At 37.6% G+C, this 27,500-nt stretch overlaps 1 protein-coding gene across 10 annotated transcripts in view; it reads right to left on the bottom strand.

Annotated features, from left to right (window-relative positions):
* MEIS2 (Meis homeobox 2) overlaps positions 1 to 27,500 on the bottom strand; it is a 167,641-nt gene that overhangs the window by 4,807 nt on the left and 135,334 nt on the right. For 9 of the 10 annotated variants that reach the window (XM_085225082.1, XM_085225086.1, XM_085225092.1 and 6 more), the window contains 2 exons: positions 1,528 to 1,586; positions 1 to 103 (listed from right to left, as the gene is read on the bottom strand). The exon at positions 1 to 103 is cut by the window's left edge and continues 8 nt beyond it. In XM_085225082.1, the coding sequence (XP_085081208.1) occupies positions 1 to 103; positions 1,528 to 1,586 (162 nt within the window). Of the gene's footprint in view, positions 104 to 1,527; positions 1,587 to 10,761; positions 10,837 to 27,500 lie in introns of those variants that run through there. The other variant, XM_085225090.1, reaches the window with a different exon arrangement.

Raw genomic sequence — 27,500 nt, 5'->3', positions numbered from 1 at the left:
CGGATTCCCATGTGCTGCTGACCATCCAATACAAAGCTCCCCATCGGCTGACCCTCTGGACTATATGCTGCTCCTTGGCTCACTGAAGGATCAAGAAGAAAACCTGATTGTAGTCAATCGTGGACACAGAGGAGAAAGAAGAGAAGACATACCAAACAATCAGCAATTGTTCCAGCTTCAGCACTGAAACGCTATATACAATATCTTGGCTGTCACTTTAAACTCAGGTTGTGCTTTTTATGAGCTGATTATGTTACCAGGACTATAGAATAAAAATGCTATAGGGGGGCCTAATAAACAAGTTTGTCAAGTCAGTTCACTAGCTCCAGATCTGTTTCTGTACTTACCTTTAATGCAAACCAGTGGAAGCTCATTGGAACGCTATGTGGTTTTTTTTTTGTTTTTTTTTTCCTTTTTTTTCTTAATGAAGTAAGTGCTTACTATGTTCCTCTCTAATTACACAAAGTTGTGAATCTGGCATCTGTGATACAGGGTACTTATGGTCAAGCTTAACAAAATGCATAAAACCACTCTCACCTACTCTACAATGAGTTAAAAAATTCTGAACATTGTTTTCCCTGTTTACATACACACTCTACATTTGATTTAATATTTAGAATGGTTAGTCAAGTTAGTGTTTTCCCCCTTTTTCATCTGTTAATGAAAAAGAAATTTAATGCTACATGGGAAGAGTTTCCCAAACGATTAATAACCTTTTCAAAAACCTTTAAAGTGAAGCAGCAGGCGAAATCACCATCAAGTTAAAGCCCTTGTTAGTGACAACAGTCATCACCACATGGAGAAGCGTTTTATCCCAAAACCTCATGGCAGGAAACCACAACTCTCTAGTATGCTAAGGAAATGCATATTACAAAATGGCATGATTAACACTGCACCAGTTGCTGTTCAAAGAGCTATGCGTTCTGAGCGCTTCCATAGAAACTTTTAAAAAGTATTGTTACAAAAATCATATGTTTTGCTGGGAATATATCTGGTGAATTCTCAAACAAAAGTAATAATCTTTTAATATTTTTTGTCAGTATGGTACCACGTCACATTAATAGCATATTGTGAATTGTCAAAGCAAATGAATGGATACAATGAGTTTTACAGCTAGCCTTCCAGAAGTGAAAGCAATGCATACACCAAGGAGTTGTGGGTAGCAAGAAAATGAGATTGTCTTGCTGATTGGATGCAGACAAGCAATGAGTAATTCAAGAGCTCACAGTCAAACAAACTGCTTGTGGCACTACTACTTGTACCCAATTACCAATTCAGAGAGAAAATAAAAAGCAGTTTCAGTAGAGTCAGGGTGGGAAATCTCCAATTAGCACCAATTAGTGAAGTTGCTTCCTACAGCAGAATTCTGGGGCCGTAAGAAGAAAAATAATAATAATAATAATAATAAAAAATCTCCCAGAATGCCTGGTTGGGGCATTTATTTACCAGGTGATGGGACTCCCGAAGAATAACTTGATGAGGATTTGCGCCTGTGGGACTTGAATACAGATAGTACTTAGAACTTGCCTGCTCGATTTGACTGGTCAATCATAGGCTGTACTATTCTTCTTCTGGCATTAATAAACCTGAAACAGAATACAAAGAATAGCAGTCCTTTCATCAGCTCGCTCTGGTTCTGGGAGCACCTCTGCTTGAAAACCGACAAGATCTCAGCGCGGCGCGGCAACGCGTTTTGTTTTGCGTCTCTTTCTTAAAGAGCAGAATTTTCACTTTAAGGGATTTTCCTAAGAGTGCTCAGGAATGGTGCCCGGTAACGTGCTTATCTGACCGGCCGGCTTAGCGCTGGGTTTGCCAGCGGGCTTGGAACAAGTAAACGTGAAGGAAAACTTGTGTTAAAAGACAATTGTTTCTTTAACTTCTCAGGGTAGCTCAGAACCTGGTTAAAGTTCACAAGCTGCGAGAGTATTTTTTTTTTATTTTGTTTTGTTTTGTTTCCTCCATCACAGGGATTCAGCTCCCCTTGCAGCTGGCCATAAATGAGGACCAGGCTTTGCCACACCGTGCTTTCACAAGGTATTGTTAGGTCAGCAGAGCCATCAATTAGGCTGTCTGAAGTTTTATCACCAGCGCAGCAGCAATAAGGGCCGGCCCAGAAAGGCTCCTGCTCCTCCGCAGCTCCTGCCGCCGCCGCCCGTAAAGCGCGGGGTCGCCGCGAGGTCAGTGCCGGCCGGGGGCGACCTCTGCGGCCGCGCGGGGCAGCCCGCGCCCGGCCGTAAAGCCAGGCACCTCGCGCTCGTTAGCGGCCTCGGCCGCAGGTACATGTGGTTGGGATTAGGCCCAAAATAACTTCTCTCTCTCTCTTTTTTTTTTTTTTTTTTTTCCTTTTCTTTTCTTCTTCCCCCTCCCTCCTCGCTCCAACCAGGCCCTGCACTGGGTGCTGGGGCTTCTGAACGCTGGGGAAGGCGGTTAGCGGGCTGCGGAGCCTGGCTTTAATTTTACGGGTAATCCAAAAATAAGTACTTGCATATTTCTTGTTACCTTAATGCGCAGCTACACACAGCAGCGCAAACTCAGGCACATTAATTTCACCGAAATAATTTTCAAGCTCAGTTTTTCGCACCGTTTCTCTCACAACGGAGCAATTCTCCATCATTCACGGCCACGCTTGTTTTTGTCCCCCTTTGTGCTGGAGAACACTCCGAGCTCCGCACAGGTTTTGTGTGCTGTTCCACAGCCCGGGCTTTGGGCCCGTGACCCTTAAGGAGCGCTAATGAAGGCGAATACTGGTGTTTAATCCTCTTCAGAAATACTAACATGCCCATCATCCAAAACAGCCTCCAATAATTGCCGTTGGGCCCGATCCAAGGCCCCGCGAAGTCTTTCAGTTAGGAGCTGAAAACTAAGTTCATCTGCTCATTTAGCAAATTGCTGGCCTTTCTATAGCATCAACTCCGTGAGCCCTTTTGTTGCGTTCCCTCCCGCCTCCCCCGTGAAATTCCCTCGCAGATAATAAAGGATGGAACACCTTCGATTGCAGCTCCTGTAATCACAGTTGTGGAAATTTCATTAGACAGATGCATAAATGCTACAAGTAACACTAAAGGGCTCTTTTGCATCTCTCTGTTTACATCCTGAAGACATTCTTTATTCTTTAAGAAAAGTATAATTCAGTTGTCAGAAATGTCATCCTGCCTCAGAATTACTCATGACTTCAGGTATTAAAATAAAAACTCAGACACAGTCGACGCACTTGTTTATTCCCTTCTGACTGCAGTGCAGGGAAGGCATTTCTTGCCTTGGTGCTGTGATTTCTATATGCATTTCTGTCCTCAAAGACAAAGGTCTCCAACAGAACTTAATTTGCTTAGCTGCTTTCCAGTAATGTTACGTGCTGACCAAATGGAGGCTGACCTGAACCCTCTCTAGCCAGCATGCCTTTTATCAGCTAAAGTTAAGGCCAATAGAGATTAACAGGAAAGCCTGATAAGACTGTTTTCTCTTCTCCTATGAGCTTCTAATGGTGTATACAGATGGCAAGGTTTTAAAGAATGGAATGAACGCTTATTTAGGCCTGTAAAAAATCACAGACAACAGGCATCCCCCCTCCCCCCCGCCTTTCGTCTTACTAACCCGCGTTCTTCAATCAGGCCACTCTTAAGGGAAACCAAATTGCTTTTTTTTTTTTTTTTTTTTTTTTTCTTCTTCTTCTTTTTTTTTTTTTTTATTTAAACGCCAACTACTTTTATTGTTTACATCTGGTGGTCCCCTTATTTATGTCCCTTTCCACTTCCCTGCAAGCACACCCTTACTCACAGGGCTGCGAAGCATTATGGGCCTTGGCTCTCAGCAGGAGAACTCGACACTGTCTTCAAACAAATAATTAAGGGGAAGGTTAAAGGTTCACCCAGAGGTCACATCTTTGGATACTCCTCAGAAAGTTTACATTAGTAAGAAATGGGTGCCCTCTGAAGTGTTTTTTCAATGGGTTTGCACAACAAAGCAGAACATTAAGAAAATTCTAAGTCCTGAAAGGTTTCAGGTGACAACTGCGGTTGTGAGAGTACAGATTTGGATACTCCACTCTGGTCTTGCCTATTTTAGAGCCACCAGAGCTTAAGCCTTTAGGATATTGAAAATATTGGCTATTGAAAAATTTTGTCCAACCATGCACTTGCAAAAGAACTTCCCCCTTCTTTATTCCACTGATACGAATAATGACAACTTTTCTGTGTGAACTCTATAGACAGTTCACTAAGTGTTTTGGAAAGGCGAATTAAAGCCCCAGTAGTAGTGAGTTCGCTGATCACCCAAAAAAAAGGAAAAAAAAAAAGTGATAAAAATTATCACATTGGTCCAGCATTTTTTTTTTCCCCACAAAAAAAAAAACACATTTTTTTTCAATTTCTGATTTAATTATATCTCTAGCTTTTTTTCTTCTGTACATGCTTATAACTGCAGGTGTAAATGACATCTTCTAAACCAACAACATGTGAAGAGAAGGTACTTTGTCATATTTTCAGATATAGGAGAACTTCAGGCATTCCATTCATTTTGAAGTTCCTTTCCTACGATTCCTTTGAAAAATCCTGGCTAGTGATGTTATCAGTTATCGCCACCAATGGTTATGTCTAAAAAACTGCACTTGGAATTATTTAGATTGGCAAAATTGTTGGTGGAAAACAGACATACGTTTCAGGTCAAACTAAAAATTGCATCCAGTCTTGTAGCAGTAGCTACATCAGGTAGCACATCAGCACAATTGGCAGACAAGGGCACAGAATGCAGTATTTGTGGATTATTATGTGTCCTTTATACTGCCCTATAAATATGCACAGTGCATAATAGAGACATAAAAGCCATAGTCACTGCCCTAGTCTTTAGCTTCTTTTTTCTTTTTCTTTTTCTTTTTCTTTTTCTTTTTCTTTTTCTTTTTCTTTTTCTTTTTCTTTTTTTTCTGGGGGCTTTTTGTACCTCTCAGGAAGCAATCTCTAGAGCCAAAGTAAAACAAAATACAGCTTTCTGCACAGCACTTCAATTTGTGCATTGCAGAAATACTGTGATGCTATTTTGGCACAAGTATCTTCAAAAGGCACTAAAAGACAGGTGAAAAAAAAAAATAAAGAGAACACCAATGCCACTATTACCAGCATTACTTGGAACCCTATAAAAGAAGAATTCGCAGCTCTGCTCCTGACACTAATTGCCTGCCTTGTTCATACCCTTCACCCAGAGGCCAAAGATTGAATGGCCTGAAAAGATGAGTAAAATCTATCAACAAGACATAGATTTCTTTGTTACACTTCTGTTAATAGTAATTCCTATTACTTGGATGATAGCAGCAGTTAGAGAACCCAATGAAGCTTCACCCCACACTGTACACACTGTCCAAGAGAACTCACAGTTTGAACAGATTTCTAGGCAAAGCCTGGGGGAGAGGAGACGCCTTCTCCCTGTTTGCAATGGGGAACTGAGACAGACGGAGATTAAGTGACAAGGCCAAAGTCATACAAGAGATCTTTGGCAGAGCCACACTCCCAACATAGATTTCCTCAGTCCTCTTTCAGCACTCAGTACAATCTGCTATCCATATGCTATCTTTCCTTTGTTCCTCCAGATTAGCAGTCAGGCACACTGGCAGGGGAGTGCAGAGAGAGCTCACATTGCCACCGTTTGTGCCTTACCTGCTGTGTAGATAAAGAGGGGTCATCAGCCTCCAGGGCGGTGAGTTGATACCTTCACAAACTCTACATTCATGTGGTACTTGGTTCTCATTCCAGAATGATAAATGAGGTGTGTAATGTTGAGAAATACATGTCATTGTCATAGTATGTTTAATGAAAATCTCCCTTCCAGCATTTTGCAAGTAACAGATTACAAACCCCACTTATTCAAACAACAGAAATAAGGGTTTTTTTGCATCTTGTATTTTTTTAATTGCTACCTAAAGCAGCCACATATATTTTCTATAGCCAAAGTCTGTCTTTCTCACACAAGGAGTTACGGTAACTTCAGTGGGACAATTGAAAGCGCAGCCAACAAGATTTGGCTCAAAATGCTCAACAATATGGAATTTTTAAAAGAAGTTACTTCAGTTTTATCTAATTCTAGCAAAAAAAAAAAAAAAAGAACCCACAGTAGAGCAGTAAAGGTACATTAGTGAATGTGCAGTGTAGTCTGGTGATTTGGTAGCCCTAGTCCTAATTGGTTCCTACCATTGCTAATTAGCATGACAATATAACCTAAATACATGCATTTAATTGCATCTTCTCAAATAGAGGTTTGCTTTTCTTTATCCAAAATATACATGCATTTTTTACTTTTCAGGAAGTTCCATAATGAATCTTCTTTATATATTTATCATATTTATCTCCAGTCATATAAAATAATGTTAAATTCACATTTACATAACATATTTCATATTTACAATAAGCAAGATCCAGATAAAATTGTGGAGAAATATGTCTGCAAGTGCAAAAGAGAATAAACAGCAAATAGAGATCTCTTAATCTGCTTTTTCATGTCTGGCACACTCAAAAACAATTTTGTCATTGTTTCACTGTCTTTTTTTGTACATACTGTGTGTTTCAAGATACAAAAATCTCTCCATAAGTGAATCTATGTAAGATTAGTTCTTAAAGTGAACTATTGGTGGCTGTACTGATTGTAATCAGAATTAGAAATGTCTCTACTGTATGTCTATCATGGAAAATACATCTTAAGGATGTAGGCTCACAATAATTTAGTTTCAGGAGGACAAATAGCATGAAAGCTTGGAAATTGTAATTCACCTCCAAGTTGAAGTCTAACGGGAACTCAAGCAGAGAGTGGTATCTAATTCCAATTGCTTGTCTACACATCTCATAGATTCTGTGAGATTAACTGGTTTGAAACATAACTAGTCTTCCACAGCAGGGTATATTGCTCAGTATAAGAAACAGAAGTACAGCATGGACTACAAAGTACAACTCAAAACTTTTCAATATCAGTCTTCAATCTGAATTTTCACTTAACATATCCATCCAAGAAAATAAGGTGTTAAAATATTGCACTTATTTAACAGATCAGCCACCACAAAAAAAAAAAAAAAAAAAAAAAAAAAAAAAAGTTATCTACTCTTTATGTGAAAAACAGAGAAAGAAACAAATTCGTGAGATGGATTCAGCACTAGTTCTCTAGAGGGATTATTGACAAGGAGAGTTTTACTTGAATTTAGATTTTAGCCCAAGAAGACAATTCTGCCCATTCCCTTGAAAAGAATACAAGTACTGAATTAACACTGTCACAGGCTTAGGCATAACTGTAATAACAACAGTAATGTAGGGTCAAAATTGTTCTTTTTTTCCATCATCTGAAAATATACTCTAATTTTCAACATTTTGGGGTTCCCAGAAGAACAGTCTAATGAGATTTTTCAAAAACCTGATAAATCTAGAGGCAAAGCTACTCTCTCATTAAACTTAGGTAAATGGAAGTCAGACTTCATGGGGTTTATGCACCTGCTTCAATGTTTCGCTGAGTAAGAGCTTAAAAACACATTGTAAGAAATAATCCAAATGATTTTACCTTGGCTGGGAAAATAAATCTTTGCCATAAATGATATTTAAGTACTCGGACTGTGAACACATCAGTGTTTAGCCCAAGAGCATGCTACGGTGATCCCTTGTTGCCCAAGCATGCCCTAATTTGGAAGGGAAAATAAACGATGAAATATTATATTGAAGTTACAAAAATGTTTTGATAAATAACCTAAAAATAATTTCTTTCTCAATCTGAAAGAAGAACTTCATAAGTTTTGAGGAGTTCACAGCAGACTGAAAGAATGCACTAGAAATAAACTGGTTTGCAGAAACACTTTTATCAATATATCCAGCATTTGTAGCAATCTTTGTCTGTCACCTAAACTTTTATCTGAGCAAGTAAAATCTAGTTATCTTAGTTTACTTAACTTCTCCCTCCAATATGTATTCTAAACTGACAGAATTACGTTTAGGTGTCCTTTTGTATGTGTGAATATAAAAATGGTTGAAAAAGCCCTTGTTTATGCTTCACTGAATCTATGCCGCACCTGGTTACCAACACTCACTTGTAGCATTCCTTACAGGAGAGTTAAAAAAGCTGACTTAGTCACCTAGAAATAAGCCACCTAAATGAGGCTTCCTTAATTCCCAAATCTTGAGAAATGGAGCCACTTCCGTGATTGGCTTCAGGGAAGAGAGTGGAACAGGCAGGTTCATTCCCTGACTGGGTTTCACATCGTTTTGAGTAGCCTTGTTAGAGAAGGGGGGTTGTAGGCTGCTTAAACTGACTTTTTTAAAGCTAATTTTGGTATCTCACATCTCTCATAGGTGTGATTCAGCAGACCTAAGTCAGTAGCCACATTTGGTGGAAGGAGGGCTCTAGAAAATGACAGCAAGTGTCTAAGCTGGGTGCCAACAGCCCAAGGCAGGCACTAACAGCCCCAGAGACCTATGCCACATCTTGTATGTTTGTGTTGGATCTTCTAAAAATACGTTATGGTACCAGGAACTGACAATTGTTGAAAACCATGAATTTGCCCATCCTGTACCTGTGAGACTGTCTAAAAAAATCAGAAGTTTAAACAGTGTCTTTTGTATTTACATTCCATGTTTTTGACTCATTGTGTCACATTTTTAAACTGCTTTCCTCAGCAACAAAATCTAGAAAAGTCTTGGAAAGTCAGAGCCTTGAGTTAACATGAAATAACTTGAGCCTTGTGATAAAATCATGAGAATTGGCAACCAGGCACCTATTCACCTCAGAGAAAATATGTATCTTAAAACAGGTAACTCTTGGTTACCAGGCTACCTTTTCGAAGCACAGGAAAATGACTTGGCTTCTGCCAAAGCCCTAGTGCATTTCACACTGAAACACACACCCTGAGCAGCCGTGCTCGCATATGGCCTTGGCCAGGGGCCTGCTCACAGGGCCATGCTGGTCTCTGCACCAGGATGCCCTGATAGGGATGCATCACCTCACTGTACCTATCGCGTTCCCACTGTGGGGTGCAGTCAGCACTCCCCAGTGCACCTCAGCAGCCTGAGAGAGCTAACACCTGCCTGCACTTCACAGTCTTGCCACTGCCCCAGCACCATGGGGCTGAAGGGATGCTTCCAGGGTGGGCAGGGGCACCAGGGCTACTGGCTTCTCCAAAGTCCCAGAGGCAAGGTGGCCATGCTGAGCTTTCACTTGGTGCAAGTGTATGAGGTGAGGGGGATTGTGCTGCCCTGGTTAGTGAGTATGTCAAGGTGGGAGGTGAGTCTAGTATGTGAGGGTAATGAAGGACTGTGCCATACATGCATATAGAATCATAGAATGGCTTGGGTTGGAAGTGACCCCGAAAATCATCAAGTTCCAACCCCCCTGCTGCAGGCAGGGTCACCAAACTCCACAAAATGCCAAAGGAAAAGCACGTATATCCTTACAAGCTTTCATAAAACCTCAACTTAGGTGGAAAAATACCCTCTTTTATGCCTTTTGGGTTTCTGGCTGGTAACAAGGAACAGTCCATGAGCGTGCCACAACCAAAGTCATGAAGCAGCCTAGCAGGCTCTCATTTCCCAAGCAATGCTGACTGCTCTTCCAGAGTGCCATCAAATTATTCATATATAGTTATTTATCATGCACCATAAAAATGATCTTTTAAAGATACTTGAAAGGAAGGGAGGAGACAAGCAGACATACTTCCTTAGCTATTCATATCTTACAGATAAAATGCAAAGTCAATAGACATAAGCTGTAGTATGTAACCTCATCCCGTACTTGATTTATTGCAGATGAGAATCAACTAGAAACTGAATTGCTTTGAAATTTTTACTACTGGCATTAAAATTCCAGGTTTGTATACATACATCTCATGGAGATGCTAAATACAATTTTAGCTAATTTGGTATGTGCTTTGATTTGCTGGTAGGTGTCCATGTTATAGGTAGATAACAGACCTCTTGTAAAATCTTAAGTAACTTATACATTTAAAGATATGTTAGTGCATCACATTAAACTCACAGGATAAGATTTTCAAAACAGATGATGATCCAGCAGGCTTGAAAACATAATCAGATTGTCCAGCTCCTTAAATGAGAGTTGAGTTCTCTCATTTTCAGCAACTCATTCAAAAATAAATGAGTAACTTTGAAAGACCACATTGAAGTAACTAACACGTCTTTTTAAATATTTCATACTGAGCTTTTTAGCTTTTTAGCCAAATTCTAAATTGACCTGAAAAGGAGGATTGTCAACAAATTTAACATCTGTTCAACTTCCCTGATGAAATTAGATTAAGGCATTAATTCTGTTTCTTTTTGGTGGAAACTACCTAAGTAGCAACTTGCCAAAAATGCATAAAGGTGTTTAGCAATTACATACTGGGTATGTTTGAAGAGATCAAGGTGCACTCACATGTCCCGTGCTATGGATATTTCTGATTAGCTTGTCACCTACTCTAAAGAAGATGTAGCCCAACTCTCCTATACTATGTAACAGGCCAGCTGTTAGCTGTCTGTCAAGCACCTAAAGTGGACAAGTAGTCCAGGAGCAAAAATGTCACTCCTTTGATCTGGGAAGGAGCAGCTGCTGATTTATAGAGTAGGACTTTGTTCTTCCGTTCTATTTTACTTTCTTTCCTAAGGCAGAACCACAAAATCCAGCAGAAAAAAAAAAAAGTGCCGTTCTCTGCAACATCAACAAGCTCTGACAACTGCAACAGGGTTTTTCTTGGCCCTAACAAAGCTCTCAGGCATCTCCTTTGACGCTCACCTTTTTTTTTCCTCCTTCTTTTTGCAATGCGGTAGTTATTGTTTAATTCAGCTTCTGTAAATGGAATGGACTGTGGCCAGCAAGCCTGGGGCATAAACACACCTGTATGAAAGAAGCCTTATTGTAGCAACCATCTACAACCAACCTGCACATGCACTACCAAATCGTGAGTTCAGAAGGAATGTTCCATTTTCCCTGACAGTAAACTTTGCTTTAAGATAACATTTTTTTTTTTTTGTACCCACTGTCCTGTCTTGACCATGAAACTTGTACACTTTTTCATCATTATTAAAATCTGATGGAATAAAAATGTGTATTTTTCTACTTGTCAACCAGTGGACCTAAGGAAATTTTATCCAAAGAGCCCATTTAACCAAAAAAAAAAACAAAAAACAAAAAACAAAAAACAACAACAACAACAAAAAAACCCACAGCCAAAACAGATTTATAGAAACACAATACTGGAAGTTTGAGAACTACTGATCCTGAAGATGCCTGTTCTGTTTCAGAGGCAATGATGCAGTCATTGTCACCTCTGGCTTATACTGTTATGGATCCTCCTCCAAAAACATTTCAGAAAACAAGTACAGAATAAGAAATAGCATTCAATACAACTAACTGGACGTGACACCACGGCGCAGATTAAATGCTCTCTGCAGTTGTTCTAGACTCAGAAGGCGCAGAATAGATTCTATCACACGATTAGTAACTATAAGGGGCACTGTATACCTGCCTCACCTATTGGAAGTAAGGCAGTTTCCTCTGTCACAGCTGCCCTTTTATTTTCCTTCAGATCTGCTTTCAACTTTATTAACTGAAAAAAGAGATTTACAGGCCACAAGAAAAGGCTGCAGTATAACACTGTTGAGGAGTATCTTGTGTGCTTATGGATCAGGAAGTAAATAACACAGCAAGCTGTGCATTTGACCAGTGTATGTGTCTGCATGCATGCTGTACTTAAGCTTCTTCATAATGTAACTTTAAAAACAAGCACAAAAGGTTTTAACAAAAAAGATGGGAAGAGTCGAGGGAGGTGGGGGTGACATCATGACTACAAGATCTTTTGCATATATGTTAGCTTGTGGAAATAAATAAGAACTATTACAGCCAAGCCCCTAAGGGAGGCAGGAAAATTATGATGTACAGGATAGTATAAAATGATATATTAAAAACTGAGTTGTCAGTGGAACAATAGAATATTAAGCAAAAGTCCATAATAATTGGCAGATATTTAGCTGTAGACATCTTTCTCTGGTTGCTGGGTACTAAAGTATACGTGAGAGGAAAGAGAACTAGTTAGGTAATTAGAAGTCATGGGCATAAATAATACACTATGTATAAACAACCCCCCCTTCCCCTCATGTTATAGATCTTCTTCAGATACAGTTAATCATCTCAGTAAGCCATACTTACTTGCTGATACTGCTTGTGTTTTGGTCTTCACACTGTTTGATTACAGGAGATTCTGCTTATGTTCATTTTCCTTTTCTCTCTAAATACAGAACCAGGTTCATTTTCTCTTCTTTGATTATTCCAATATTGGTGGCAAGACTTTTAACAAACCAGAGTCTGATCGCTTAGCAGCTAAAGATGCATCAGCACCATAGATACTGTGAGACTGCAGTCTGCCGTGTTATGGAATACTTGCTCCACAGTGACTGAAGATTCTAACAACGTAAGTATGGGATGGCTATATTGTTTAAGTGTGCTAAAACAAAGAGACAATTGTGCAGATGCTCCCACTGTCATTCTGGTGAAGAATTTACTCTGTCTCATCCCCTCTTGTGATCTCTAAACTACACAGGAATCGTGAAAATGCTTTAAACATCTTTGAGAGTTTGTTAGTATACTAATGTGCGTCACATACTTCTGTGTCTGTTACTGTAAGCCAAACTGGTTTGAATTATGGAATCTAAAAATTAAATAACCTCTACGGAGCTGTTTCCTCTTCCTGTTATTCTGTATCCCAGGCTCCTGTACTTTTAGGCCAGTGCTTCATCTCCCCCAGGGCTTAGCTCTTGCTCCCCAGACCACCTTGCTGGCTTACCAGAGATAATTGCGAAGTACAGCTGGCAAGTCAGCGATAAAGCTTGCTGGTGCTCTGCAGGGGTCCTAGATGAACAGATATGCTGTGATTGAGGACATATATATGAATGCTGTACCACCTCTCTTCCCTGTGCAGTTTTCATTCTTCTGAACAAGACTAAAACTAGGAAAATTTGTGCTTTCTGAAGCACTTGCAAGGTTTGTTTCCTCTGATTTCAGCACTTGGTTTATGAGAAGAGCATAGCATAGGAGGTGCCTGTGCTCGAGTGCACCATATTTAGTTTGTTGAGTTCCCAAGCTAAAGAGGATGCTAATAACATTTTTTTCCTCTTTCATCTCTTAAAGGATGGGTAGATGGAGAAGTACCTCTTAATGAAGTAGAATTGTCTCTTAATATTTCACTTCTTGATGTGAAAACTAAACGATACCAGAAAAATAAACTTCAGACGAGCACGTATTTCTTCAATGAAAACTAGCCAGATCAGTAAAGTACTCCACTATCCTATATTTTGCATACAATATCTATTATGAAATGAAGCCCAATCTATACAATCTCTCTAATATTTATCTTTCTTTATGAGAACAGTTTGGAAACTGTGTGCGATCTTTCATAATGTTAATAACTGGTTGCTGATGGATTTCACCATTAACTCTGACTGTTCTGACTGGTTGGGTGTTGAGGATTAATTTTCAGTAGAATTTCACTAATCGTTCCTGCACTGCGTAGGGGTGAAGGCATCTACGAATATGTGTATAAACCTGCATTTGAGCCCATAAAATTGGTAACTGCAGGGCTTATCCAACTGTGCTGATCACTTTAGCCCAACCTATTAAAACACTCAGATGTATAAGGAAAATCTTCAAATTTACAAAGTTCTGTTATAAAAATCATAATAGTCCCGGTAAAGACCATCTTAAAGTTTAAGTTTAGAATTAGATGATATTATTGGCAAAAGGATATAGATACTTTGTTACCTCAATTGTAGGTGATCTGTCATCAAGAAAATTCATCTTTGGTTAGGTGTTCCGGGAATCACCAGAAGATGGACTTATATACCTAACTACCATTTAAAACAAAATAAACCAAAACAAATGAAACCAAACCAAACAATACAAAAATGCTTTACTTAATGGAGAAACTACCTAAAATCTTTTGGCATGTACATTTCTATTCTTCTAACACAATATCCCATCAACATTTTTTTCTGCTGTGTTTACATATACCCTAAAAGCAAGTTACTTTTGTGCTGTAAGCAAGCTCTTCTTCTGAGTTAGACATGTATACCCAATAATGTTTCCTATAGATCATTTTAGTGAGAGAGACATTTAAAACAGGCCTATTCTTTCTTACAACAACATAGATAAAGATCTCTTTCCTTTTTAGCTGACACCAGAATTATTTGAATATTTATCTGGAAAGAAGGAGATAGTTTTGTCTCCCCTTCCTCCTTGATATTGAACAAAGACTTGAGCACAGGACCTTCACATATCCTTAAATAATATCTGAATCACCAGACAGTTCTGTACAGTGAACAAAGCCCTTTCAGTTCTCATTCTGAGATGTTCCACTACCTAAAGTAATTATACAGTCGTTGTAATTAACCAGAAATTAACTCTCATACCTCTTAAGTTGGAGCCCTTAGCAAAAGGCTGTACAGTCAAATCCTTGTTCTTATTTAATTTTGTTCTACTGACTAGCCATTACATAACAGAATTGACAGTCAGAAGAACAAGAAAGGCATGATACTGAAAAAGAGTAAAGATGGAGCATTATGTTCAATAACCCATTGATTGGGAAACTCAGTTCACTTGGAACAGTTAAGACAATGATTTAAATCAAGATGAAGAGAAGACCTGTGAACATATATCCTATTTAACAAGTAAATTTTCTAGCCAATGAGCCATTGAGTACAGCACTCTCTCTACCCCATTTGCCTGTTTTGCATAAAGCTAGGTATCACCAATACATGAGAAGACTTTGTCTGTACTGGGTCTCTGGTAAGATACACTGAGACCAGGCTGATTTTGTGTTGAGTGCTGTTTCACTCTAGAGCATGTTACTGTCTATTTATCACTGTACATGTATTTCTCCTCCTATGCCCTGGAGGTGCTGTCTGCATAAAGTAACCATGGTCAGGGTAATACTTTGCTTGTCAGTACTGCTAGTGCTATAGTTGTAAGTTTCTCAGTGATAGCACATTCTAAGCAGTTTTGTGCATGCTCACCAATGGAAACAAGTCAATGTGGACCAAAAGATTTCAGGCACTTACAGTCTGCACAGCACCTACGTGAGGATACTGGAAAATTCAGTGATACCTAAGGATAAAGATTAGCTTAAAGATTGCTGAATATTTTTTACTGAATACTCATATACAACTCAATTAATACACATCTAATGGACACATATTCATGAGGAAGTATTTTACAAAATGTGCTGCACAGATCTTTCATCTTTACTTATACAATTTATAGGACAGCAATGTAATAATACTTTCCTAAGAATTTTTAGCAAAATTGGAATACCTTTAAAGAAGATTTAAGGCCAGCACCAACATTATGTAAAACAAACAAAAAAAAGCCTGTGAAAAGAAAAGAAAATGCCTCAAATTCTCATGTGGCATCTTCAAGAAAGACAGCTCAGGATTGTGCTTAAAAATAAATTTGATATAAAACCAAGCTAAATAAAATAAAAACAATGTTTTCTTTCTAATTCAGTGTCCAAACTGAATTACTAAATCAGTAGTTAGAAGAAAGTTACTCTTTGTTTTTCACTTCGAATTACTAAAGTATCAATAGCATATGTACATATCAAGGAACAACACACCTTTTAAATTTGATAGAAAAATCTTGTAATGTTTAACTACTTTAGAAATCAACTATGCCATATTTACAATGCGCCAACTTTTAGCACGACAAAGTGTAAAACAGAACAATAACAGCAAGAAATGCAAATACTCATTTTCCTAGGAGTCAGATGAACTAGTATGGGTTAGTTTCCATTTCTTTTTCTGTGATTTTTCTGCAGCTGTTACATTCCGTCTTTCCAATGTGACTATATTATTATCCACAAAATTTTTAGCATCATCATAATCATAAAATATATATTTTATATCTTTATAAATCACATGAGGCTTAGCAGACCCATGTGATGCCACATCTGCTTTAATCCTAGTAAATTCTAGCCTCAGACAGCATAGCCTGTGGTGTCTCACCTGAGTTCACAGAGACATTTCAGGGAATGCATTAGGTCTGTGAGTCAGTGAAATAAATGCAAACAAATATAGTGGTAAATAGCCAAATTAAAACTTATCATTTTAAATTGGTTTTGACAAGTAGCCCAGGTTGAAAAATCCAAATCTACTTTATGTACGTCCCTTAACCACTAATCAGTTCTTCTAAGTCATCCAGTTAGTAGCCTAATTTTTGACACCTGATACAAGTATTCAGAATATTTTAAAAATGTCCAAAAATCAAATATGAAAAGATCTTAATGTCGAATTCCATACCCCTAATTTAAAATAAAAATTAAATTGAAAAAAAAATAAAACAAGTACCTAATTGCTAGGACAAATGTGATGTGAATATGTGCAGTTAAGACTGGTGCCTACACTTTTCAGGTGCAATAAATTCAGGTTAAAAAAAAAAGGCAAGTGAAATGTTTTGTGGCACGCTTTACATCTAGACTGAAAAAAATCCATTTCATCCTTCTGCCAGAGTCATCCCAAGTGCTATCTAGAACATGCACTAGTTTTCCAATAAAGCATAGGCCTATAATAAGTACTTAAGCATGCCATTTAGTATTAATCTTCCCCATGAACTTGATCTCAAAGCAGTTTCTATGAAGAGAAATTAAGAAGTGTATACATGCAAAGGAGAAAATATAAAACAAGCCAATGACACAGAAAGGCTCTTTAGATTGGATCTGTGGTAGAGAGGATGGATTTTTCAATGAGATTGCAGAACAAAGGGGAGGACAATACTAGATGAACAGAGAGTAGAGAGGACAGAATGAAAAAAGAGACATAGATGTTAAAGTAGGTTTTGACATTGTTTTAAGAAATATTGACATTGATCCGTAAAGTATGGTGGAAGGCTGCTGAAGTGCCTAAAGCAGGAGGTGTTTTTGATGCATGCGTGAGAAGGAAGTATCAGCATGTGGCACCTTAGGGGGGAGGTGAAGAACTGGGACTCAGAGTCCTGAGGGAAGGGAACTACAATAGTCAAGGTGAGAAAAGATGAAGGCAGAAACAAACGTGACATACTGTCAAAATGGAAATAGGAAGAAGGGTAGACATTGGAGATGTGAGGGAAAGTGCAATACAAGGAATTATTTGTAGATATTCGGCAGTGGGAATAAACGTGTGAAGTGGCCTAAAGGAGTATAAAGAAGTAAGACTTGAACGTCCAGGAGAATAATGTTGCTCTAAGTTCACTGTCAGTTTTGTTTGCCAGGTTATATATTCATCTCTATAAAAAATGATTCTATCTAAAACACAAACTTCTTTTAAACAATACTCTATTTATTGTGAGAGCTTGTTAGTCAAGCAATTTCTGCACTAGATGCAGCTGTGGCTTTTTCCATCTCATCGGTAATTTTAACTCTCTTATAACTATGAAGCTTTTCAAAGTATTTACAAATGATAAATATGCTATAAATATACTTTCCATCAATTCTTGAGTTCTGTTTTGTTTGAATGTACTATGCATGCTTTAACATCTAAATAATTTGCCTCAAAATCATCACAACATAGCAACACTTTGGAACAGAAGATGCGAATATGATTCTGATAAAGCTTTGCAATTTTCTTTTTTAATATGAGCTTTGAACAGTTTATGCTTACAATCAGTATTTTTTCTTCATAATATAGTCCAAAGATCCAAGTTCGGAAATGATATGCATCTGTGTGAGAGGGGGCAAATTATATCTCTTAAGCTGAATCTCTTAAGTTGAATCCTTACTGTTTGTTGTGTGCAGAGAACATAGCAGACTTTTTCTTGTAATTGTTTTAAACTGCTCTATGCCTGCTGTATGACTTTCCAAAAGACCTCATGATGAGGTTACTATGATAAAGAGCTTGATTTCTCTAAGCAACAGTCATCCAGACTGACAATATGTATTCATTCACTGTAGAGTAAACAAAATATATAAAAAATGAAGAAAAAAAAAACCCACAAAAAAAAGCCAAAACAATGTACTCAACTGTTGGGCTTACTGACTTCTGCAAGGGAAGCGATACTATCATTACCACCAAGTATGTACAACCTGGGCTTGATACTGGCCTACTTAAAATTACTATTTGCTGTGAAAGGTTGGCAAAGAAATTTATAAAATTATGGGGCAAAAGTAAGAGAAATCTTTTCTCTTAAAAGCGAGCAGAGTAGCACTCTCTGAGTTTGACCCACTTATTACTTCTATACACTAGTCTTTATTAATGTCTATAAACTGATTAGATTTCTCTTATAAGTAATTGTGCATTGTTAGATAATTATATCCTTAGGAAAAGGTATTACATCCAAACACTTAAGACACATAAATCTAGATGAATGTATCTATCTGTCCATCCATCTGTCCACTCATGAAGGATACTTTTAGAGAATCTAAAGCAGTTGTGCAACTCATAAACAAGAGGTGAGTTCTTAAGAAGGAAAATACATGTATTTAAATAGGTGTCAAAATTATTTTCTTGTCAGCATCACAATGTCCACAACACAGTAATGGTATGTAACTGTTCTGATGAAATGCTAGTTCTCAGATCCATAATGAGTTGCTATTAGTAAAAGCAGGGACATATTGTTAGTATCCCCACAGAGTTATCTCCTAAATTATTTATACTTGCAACACTTCCATGTAATGGCAGTTTTAAACTCAAGCAAACAAAGCAAACCACAAAATAAAGAGAGAGGAAGAGAACTGTGCTGAAACCTTTTCTGAATGCATGTAGAGAGAAAGGCGAGTCAAACAAACTAATCAGATTTTGTTTCCTACTCAAATTCTCATGAGCTTTGCAACACAACATCAAAGCTTTTGGGGGTTGTGTCACTGAACGGCAATGTATCTGTTTTATCTCTCACATCTAAAATGTAAAGGAATGCAACTTCATTTGTCTGGTGCAAGTTTGCTCATTGTCTTTGAAATTCCACGGTGGACCCTTCACAAAAAGCATAGCTATTAGAAGGATGGGGATGAGACCAGAGCCCTGTGTTACTCCTAAATTCATCCCTTAGGCTATGGCGTCAGGTTTGCACAGGAGCTGGGGGGCGGAGGGGAGGATTGTTGTTTTTATACAAACTTTGCATTGTGAATTACTTATTCTGTGTTCCACTGTTGCTTTACTAATACACAGTGTAATGATTAACATTTTAAGGAGTCAACACTTTTTGAGAAAAACAGATGTCAGCCAAACTCAAGTCTGCTCAGAGCAGAGGATGTGGGTGAAACTGAAAACAGGTCTGACCAAAGGCTTCAGCAGGCTTCTCCTGGTCTTAAACTGTGTACATTTATGAACATATGACGACCATCCTATTCTCTTCTTATTAGCTTACCTATGAAATTTTGCCTTGACCACCAAAACTCCAGCTGAAATCACTGTCTTATTATTGAGAAGCTAAATCCAGTTACTTTAAAAACAAATTTCTACTCCACGAAAAAAAAAAAAAGGAAAAAAAAAAGCGTATGGATTTTTTTTTTCTATTTATTTTCCCCTGGAAAAAGAGTATGTATCTAAGTACTCTCATCTTTTTGTCAGTCACATTGCAAATAGCTTTTAAAAGTATCCAGTTATTTCGATTCTCTTTCTGGGCACTTAGATTAAGGAACCCAAAATAAGCACAAAATTAACACAATGAAAATGATAGCCTTCCTTTTAAGCAAAGTGACCCTTACATGTTTGAAAAATCTGATTTGTCTTTCCTACCTCAATTGCATGTCAGTACCCTCCTTGATAATTGTGGATTTGCATTAGTTTAAACTTGGAGTAACCAAGTAGTGGATCAGGCCCTATAGGCAGACATATGCTTCCACTAGATAATGGCTACTTATATATTTATGAATTTTAAAATGCTTTTCAATCCAACTATCATTGTTACTATGTGCAGGAAGTAAAGAAGTAAATTGCAACCAAGCTTTCAGGGGTTTATTCCCTCATGAAGCACTTGTATTGCAAGTGTCAGGGGAGGGCAACTGTGTAGTGTCCTCTACATAATAAATGACACTGTTGAATATTCTTAATGTCTGTGCATGTGTGGTTTTTTTGGGAAGAACTATTATCTGTTGGATTTTACATACCTAGTTACTATGCCATCATTTTTTTTTAACCCAGCTTCACAAAAAGTTTAAAGGAGGTTTAAAATAATTGGCACTCAGATCTCTTCCTTCCCAATTACCCACAGAAACAGTGAGTACTCAGAGGGCCATAAACAGCTTTCAAGCAAATGTGTAACTCCAGTGTCAATTGGAGTTATGTGCAGAGATTCAGAGCAGAAATAGTATATAGCTTGCACTCCTGAACATGACAGTCATAATAAACCTTAACCTTGACATTCCCTGCTTTCCTCAACCACAGCTAAAAAATGCTATAGACATTTATACTGTCTAATGAACCAGACATTAAAAGGAAACCACAGATCTATACCAGTAATTATCAGGAAGAGAAGTGTGAAGTGGATACATGCTCATTGTAGTATCATGGTAGTAACAAAGATGAAAGACCTAATACACCACCATCTTCATCCTGTAAGAGCAGGGAATAATCTACCAACAGAGCTACTAAAATAACAGTTTGTAAACTGTAGTGCAAAACATACTGTGCAAAACTTAGGGGATAGAAACTCAGACTCACTGTGGTGAACCTGGAAAGAAAATTATGGATGCTTATTTTACTCTTCTTTGGTGCAAGGAAGGACAGACTACTGATCAGAGTGTTGGATTCAAATGAATTGTATCTGGTTTCTGAATCTGATAGATATTCTCCTTGTATACATCAGTTAATTGTAGGTGTCATCTCCAGTTATAAAAATAAGTTAGAGGGTATAAGATTTCTCTTTCATAAACAAAAGGCAAAGAAAAAGCAGGAGCAAGTGAAATTTAGATTTTCCACCCACATCTCCTTCAAGCCAGGGAAACAACCAGTATTGAAATGATTGCAACCCATACCAGTGGTCAGTAATGAATACATGTCACTGTAATTAGCATGGGCAAAGTAGGAAACTATGCTTTTGTTATGCCTTACAGACAAATTCCACAGGATTCTTACAGTTCTACTAATAATCACCCCTTACTCTACGTGAAACTCAGTTTCCTATCAGTTAATCATATCAATAACTATTGCTTCCCCATCTAATTTCTCATTTTCCCTATGTTGTCATGATTCATTTTCTGTTGTTTTTGAGACAACTTGACAATGAAGGGCACAAAAATATCTGGATGCTAATGTATCTGTGCCTCTACACTGCATCCTACCTCTGATTGAAATTCTGCTGATGGCTGAGGAACTGGTTACACTAGCTACAATTACTAAAGTCTGTAATGGTTGACAATTTGTTCTGCAACTCTTATTCACATGAAACTTTTCAGAAGTCTTTCTAAGATTATTTTTTTTTAATGTGGATAATTAGCTTGATATTTAAGAATTCTAATCTCATATAAATGCTCAATCAAAACCCATATTTTCCTGTGAGAAAAAAATGCCTGTATTTCAGTTTTCTCAAAAGAATGTTATTGTTCCTGCAGGACGTGCAATGGAACATAAAAGAGCATTTTACCTCACCATTTGAATTAGATCACGATTTTTTTCCTCTTCTCTTTTTTTTTTTTTTTTGTTTTTGAGTTTTTAATTGATTATTATTGTCTATTGTTGGTTTTTGTTGTTGTTGCTGTTTTCTCATTGTCTTTATCTTCTCCTATAGTGTGAATTTACTGCTTTTGGACAACCTGCAAAAAGAGTGCTTTCCTTATACCGCGTTTCTTATTTCATATATTTCATTTCCAAATAAAAAAGAGTGGTTTTCAATTTCAGGACTCATTCAGTTAGCATAGCATTTTCTCTTCAGGGACTACCAGGGAGGTTGCCAGTTAATTCTGACTGTATGATGTTTACTCTAAAGCCCACCAATTCACTTCTCACAAGCCACAAAACAAATGCTGGTAATTGACTTTCGGCAAGCACTGATAGGAACTGGACTCGAACTCATGACTGAAATTTCAAATGTTTTGGTATATGAAATACTTCTTTATCCATACACTGTACCAAAGTGGCAGGCAGATAAATTACAATGTCCTCGTGAATTGCCAGGACAATGCCTCCCTCAGAAAAGGGGAGGAAAGAAAAGGATAAAAAAATCCCAGTAAATAATCTCTTACCTGTGCAGACAGAAAGAAGGAGAAATCCAACTCAGCAATGAGAAAGAAGAAGAAAAGTCAATGACTGAAATTGGAAGACACAGCTAAAGATGAAGGAGGATCCTACTGTACTTTTACATTATGAATGGCAAAGTGGGAACCCTGATATCTATAGCTGTTCTTTAAATAAGTTTGTTGGTAAATTTGCATACTGTGTTGATGAAGTAGAGCTTGCACCAGAGCAAAGTAAAACATGCTGCTATCATGTTTGAATACAAGACCCTAGTTTGAAAACCAAAAGAAAAATGTTGATGTAGCCTTTAAAAACTGAGGCAGAAAGCAATACAACTATATATCTGATTAAGATGAAGAAATACGTAAACTTAGGTGCATTTGAGTACACTTCAGCTCTATTTAGTTTTGATTCAGGACTATTTTCATGGATTTCTTTTAAATACATTTCATATTAAAGAAATAAACTTGAAACTCTTTATAATGTGTGGCTTATATGAAAACACATTCCATCAGCTGTCTGATGAAGCGTATACCGAAGAGGAGAATGGCAAAGTCAATCCATTCTGGCTTTTAGGGAAAGAAGCAACTTGCGAGAGGCCAACATAGGAACAAGAGGTGGAAGTGAGCTGAAAGATCGAGCTGTCTTCAGGGATTAGAACTAATAAAATTTATTTTCCCTGGATTTGGGCTATCTACAGTTTCTCTTCATTTACTTCAGGGAAAGCAGGACCGCTGCCAGATCCAATATTGTCTGAAATTTGGAATCAAGAAGAAAGGAATAGATGAACAGAAATTACTACAGTTCTTCAACTTTGCAAAAAAGATCCAGTTTTCAGGAAACTCCACTCTATTTCTGTATGTAGTTCTGCAAATGTTGTTTGAATGACTTATTCCAACTGCTGTTTGAGGACTGATTCAAAATCAAAATGGAAATCTGTGGAAGAGCTCCAGTTCAAGTCAACAGACTTTGATACAGCACCATGGGCAATCATAGAGAAGCTAAAGGAATGAAATCACTTTGAAAACATGATCTTAGTCTGCCATCCAATCACCACATCACTTACATTAGCTATATAATGCCCTAGTGTGACTTTCCAGAAAAGTCAGAGAAAGAAGCATCAAAGCACATTTGTATTTAGCAGAAAATATTTTAAAAATATTCTATGTTGTTTTTATGCTTTTACACCTCATATATTCTAATTCCTATGTATTTTTATCTTGCTGTATAATATATTGTTGTAAAACAGGAAAATACATTAGCATGAGATTACAATAAATAGCTTTTGTTTTTTTTTTTTCACCAGCCTACATTTATTATTTCAGCGTTTAATTATTTAATGTTTTAACACATCTGTGGAAGCACAGAGATCTAGCTCAGTCTGGTAACTATCCACTGTCCACATAGTGAATCCACTTGCTGACTTCAGACTTCACTGCTTTTCTTACTGTCAGAAAGGTTGTGCAGGCTGTTATAACTTTGTCAGGTGATTGAATAATTTAGGAGACAGATTTCTAAAACTATCCATGTACCTAAAACTGACATGTGCTTTGTGGTATTTATAAAAGCATGTGAGGGCCATTTGAAACTGACCCACAATTACATGGATGCTGTTGACAGTGAACTTTAGACATCAGCTGCAGCTTCTAGGATCCACTGCATTATTACTAGATAAATAAGGAAAACCTTAAGTTTCTGAGTAAAGCTGCAGGAAATATTTGCAGTGAACAGAAAACATGAAAGTAATGGAATTCAGTAGAAAAAATAAACCTGCCCAGACGTTCCTAAAAATGGATACATCCCTAGTTTTACATTACCATCATGTATTTCAGAAGTAAATGAAATATTTTAGCCAAACTAATGCTTAAGCTACAGCCCTGATCTTAGCACAATTCTGTATTTAAGGGGAGTTTTTACATGTAAAAATAATCACTAAGAAGTCACATGGTTGAGGGACTAAAGCTCCTCCTCAGAGCAGCTTTTTTGCAAGCAGGACCTCAGCATGCCACAGACTGTTGAGATTTGCACTCCCTGATTTAGCAGCTTACTTAAGCATGTGTCTGTCCATAAGCACATTGATAACTTCATTAACATGATTGAGGGTTAGACAGGTGCTATGACAGCCTAGTGGACTTAGACCTTATCTGAAGAACAAGTTCTGAGAATGTCTGTTCCTGAACAAGTCAGTCAACAGTCTCTTGTTTTTACTGATCAAAACTATTTGTTCATTTGTATCAGATTAAACAGACAAACAGGATGCTGAGCAAAAGTGAAAAACAAAATTATTTTAGCACATTATAATGAATAAACAGACATTCATCATGAATTAAAAAAAAATGTTAAACTAATGATTTACCTGAGGAAAAGTGTTCATGGTATTGATATGCAAGGAACATGTCATCTACTGTCTTTCCAGAAAGAGTAAAGTCTGAGAAATGAGAGATCAGAAATAAACCTGAACATGCAAGAAGAAGCTGAGAAAAGATCCTGTCTGGAGCCAAATGACTGTCTGTTCCTGAGTTCCTCCAGAAAGCAATATTGCTGTGTTGAAATGAGCTCTAAACTACCATGCCTTAGTTTCTCTCTTCCTTTCACAGCGCCCATTGTATAAACTACTGGGCTTTAGTAGGCGCTGAAAAGTTAAATCTGGGAGAAAGAGCACCAAGAAAACATAAATGGGGAGACCTCAGCACATTCAAGACCTTCACAAAAGACTACAGTGTTAAGGAAGTTCCATATGGTTGTAAAGTTAATAGAAAAACCCTGATTTCTTTTTGAAAATATAAAACAAATATTCCCAGTGCCTTCCAGAGTACTTACTATCTGGCTTACGGGACATTGTGCTCATGAACAAAAAATACACACATTTTTGAAATGTAATACTGCTTTTAAAATGGCCTTTTTTTTTTTTTTTTTTTTTTCCCTCTGTGTACAAAGGCATATTCTTCCTACAGAGAGAAAATAGCCTTTATCAAACTTTTCTTTGAAGGTTCACAAGTGAGCAAGGCTAGACAATGGGAAAAGCCTTAGAAGTTTCTGGGGGAGTTGCTTTACACTGAAAAACATCAAGTGAAATACAACACATTTTATATTGTCTGATAAACAGCGGGTATAAGAAAACCCTCATAATTTAAGCTTTTGAGAACTGCAATGGGAAATGATTTTATTTTATTTTTTTTCTGTAGGGGCTGCCTTCATAGATAGCTTACCCAAGGCAGCCCAAAGGGCCAACTGTACCCTAAGGTTTCAGCACTGCCAGGTGGGAAAGGGGATTGTCCTGTTCTGCTCTGAGGCCTCACCTTGAACATTGTGTGCAGTTTGAGCACCACAACATAAGAAGGACATTAAACTATTAGAGAATGTCTAAAGGAAGCTTTGAAGATGGTGAAGGGTCCAGAGGGCGAGATGTATGAGGATCGGCTGAGATCTGTTGGTTTGTTCAGCCCAGAGAAGAGCAGACTGAGGAGACCTACAGCTCTTTACAGGGGGGTAGAGGGGCAGCACTAATCTCTGCTCTCTGGTGACAGCAACAGCACCCAAGGGAATGGCATGGATCTGTATCCGAGTAGGGGCAGGCTGGGGGTTAGGAGAAGGTTCCTCAGCAGAGGGTGGCCAGGACTGGAACAGGATCCTCAGGGCAGTGGTCACAGTCCCAATCTGCCGTGGTCACAGTCCCAAGAAGCTTCTGTACAATGCTGTCAGGATTTGAATTTTGGGTGATCCAGGTGTTGGACTTGATTATCCTTGAGGGTCCCTTCCAACTTAGGATATTCTATGATTCCAATACGGAAGTTTGATTTGAGAAACTCTGTATGGACTGTGAATTACACCAGACACTGAATTTAAGTAAGAAATAAAGAAGAAAAAGAAGTGATATGTTCTAGTAGAAAACAAAGAACAATTGCAATCTATTTAAGGCACCAAGCACATTCTAGACTATAATTTTCTTTATTCTACATAAATGCCCTTCTATGATGATTCAAATTTTTATACCTTGTAAGTGAAACATAGAATTTTCTTGTCTCTGCCATCTTTGAATTAACTCATACTCAGCAGAAGGTTAACATCAATCTCTTCTGATTTCATTTAAGTGGATAAGAATAAAAGCGCATAAAAGTACAATCTAAATCTTCAGATTTTTCCTACTGCTCAGTTTCACCTGGAAATTGCTCTTTTATCATTGGTAACATCAAACTAATAAGCTCAGCATTCCCATTCAATTTTGTACAGTAGTCCAGTAGACTTTGGTCACAACTATCTCTTTAAAAATTCTAACTTGAGAAGGTTTTTGCCAAGCCAATGTTCCTAAATCTTCATTGACCCATGTCTTGGGCTCAAACACTACTTAGTACAAAGGGAGTATAAAAAAAAATAAATCAGTACAATCTTTGTTTAATAGGTATTGTAGCTTTTTGTGTGCACTGAGTAGAGAAGTGTCCACACCATTCTCAAATCAGTTTTAGCCATATCTTTCTGAGCAGAAAAAATTTATTAGAGCATGAGCTCTATGGGAATCTTTTTATTCAAGCACTTCCATTCTTCCCCTTCCTTCTCCACTTCTTTTTGATGCTAAATGATAGGTAGAACTAATTCTAACTTTATTTTTCCACCAGGTCAGATTTGTAAGTCCGTTTGTTTTAGCTATGTTGGTTACCATTATACTGTGGATTCTTTTTGCTAATTGATCATTTATTTCAGTGCTTTAAAAATGTCTAACATCTCAGTTTAAGCCTCTGACTGGCAGTCAGGGAATTGGGGCTATAAGGAAGGCTGCTTTACTGTACTTGTTGCTAAATGGAAAAGGAACAAAATATAATGAAAAGTGGACAGTATATTCTTTATTGACATTATCTTCCTCCACACCTCCTCAAAATAAGAATATCAGCTATCTAACAGTTTACAAAAGCAAGTTATCAGATTTCCTTGTTATATGACATTTCTCCAACCAGAAACACACCTTGAATTCATGCAGTTCAGTGTGAGCATGTTTGGACACAGGAAATTCACATGCTGCTGTAGGCTTGAACTTTAATTCATTTTAGAAAAGTGCAAGTGTGTTTGCCATCCTACTGTGAACTTTTCGGGGAAATAATGTACAGCGCAATACACATAAACATTGCTACCTCACAGCAACTTGTGGTAAGTCTAGTAGCAACGATAAGCTAAAGATGTTTAAATCGCGCAGACCTGCTTATTTTGCTGTGTTTACACCAGGAATTAATTTGGCCAGTAAGTTTGGATTATATCACGAGTTAAAAAATTAAGTAGATCTCTGTTATTTAGGAACTGGAGCCTTAAGTTTGACCTGACCTTTCCTATTCTAGCTCAGAAATGTAAGTAAGTGAAGAAATTAATACTGTAACTAGTATT

This window comes from Meleagris gallopavo, chromosome 5 (genome assembly GCF_905368555.1).
Source record: "Meleagris gallopavo chromosome 5, MGAL_WU_HG_1.1, whole genome shotgun sequence".
Lineage (NCBI taxonomy): Eukaryota > Metazoa > Chordata > Aves > Galliformes > Phasianidae > Meleagris > Meleagris gallopavo.
This window is presented reverse-complemented; position numbering and strand designations above follow the sequence as displayed.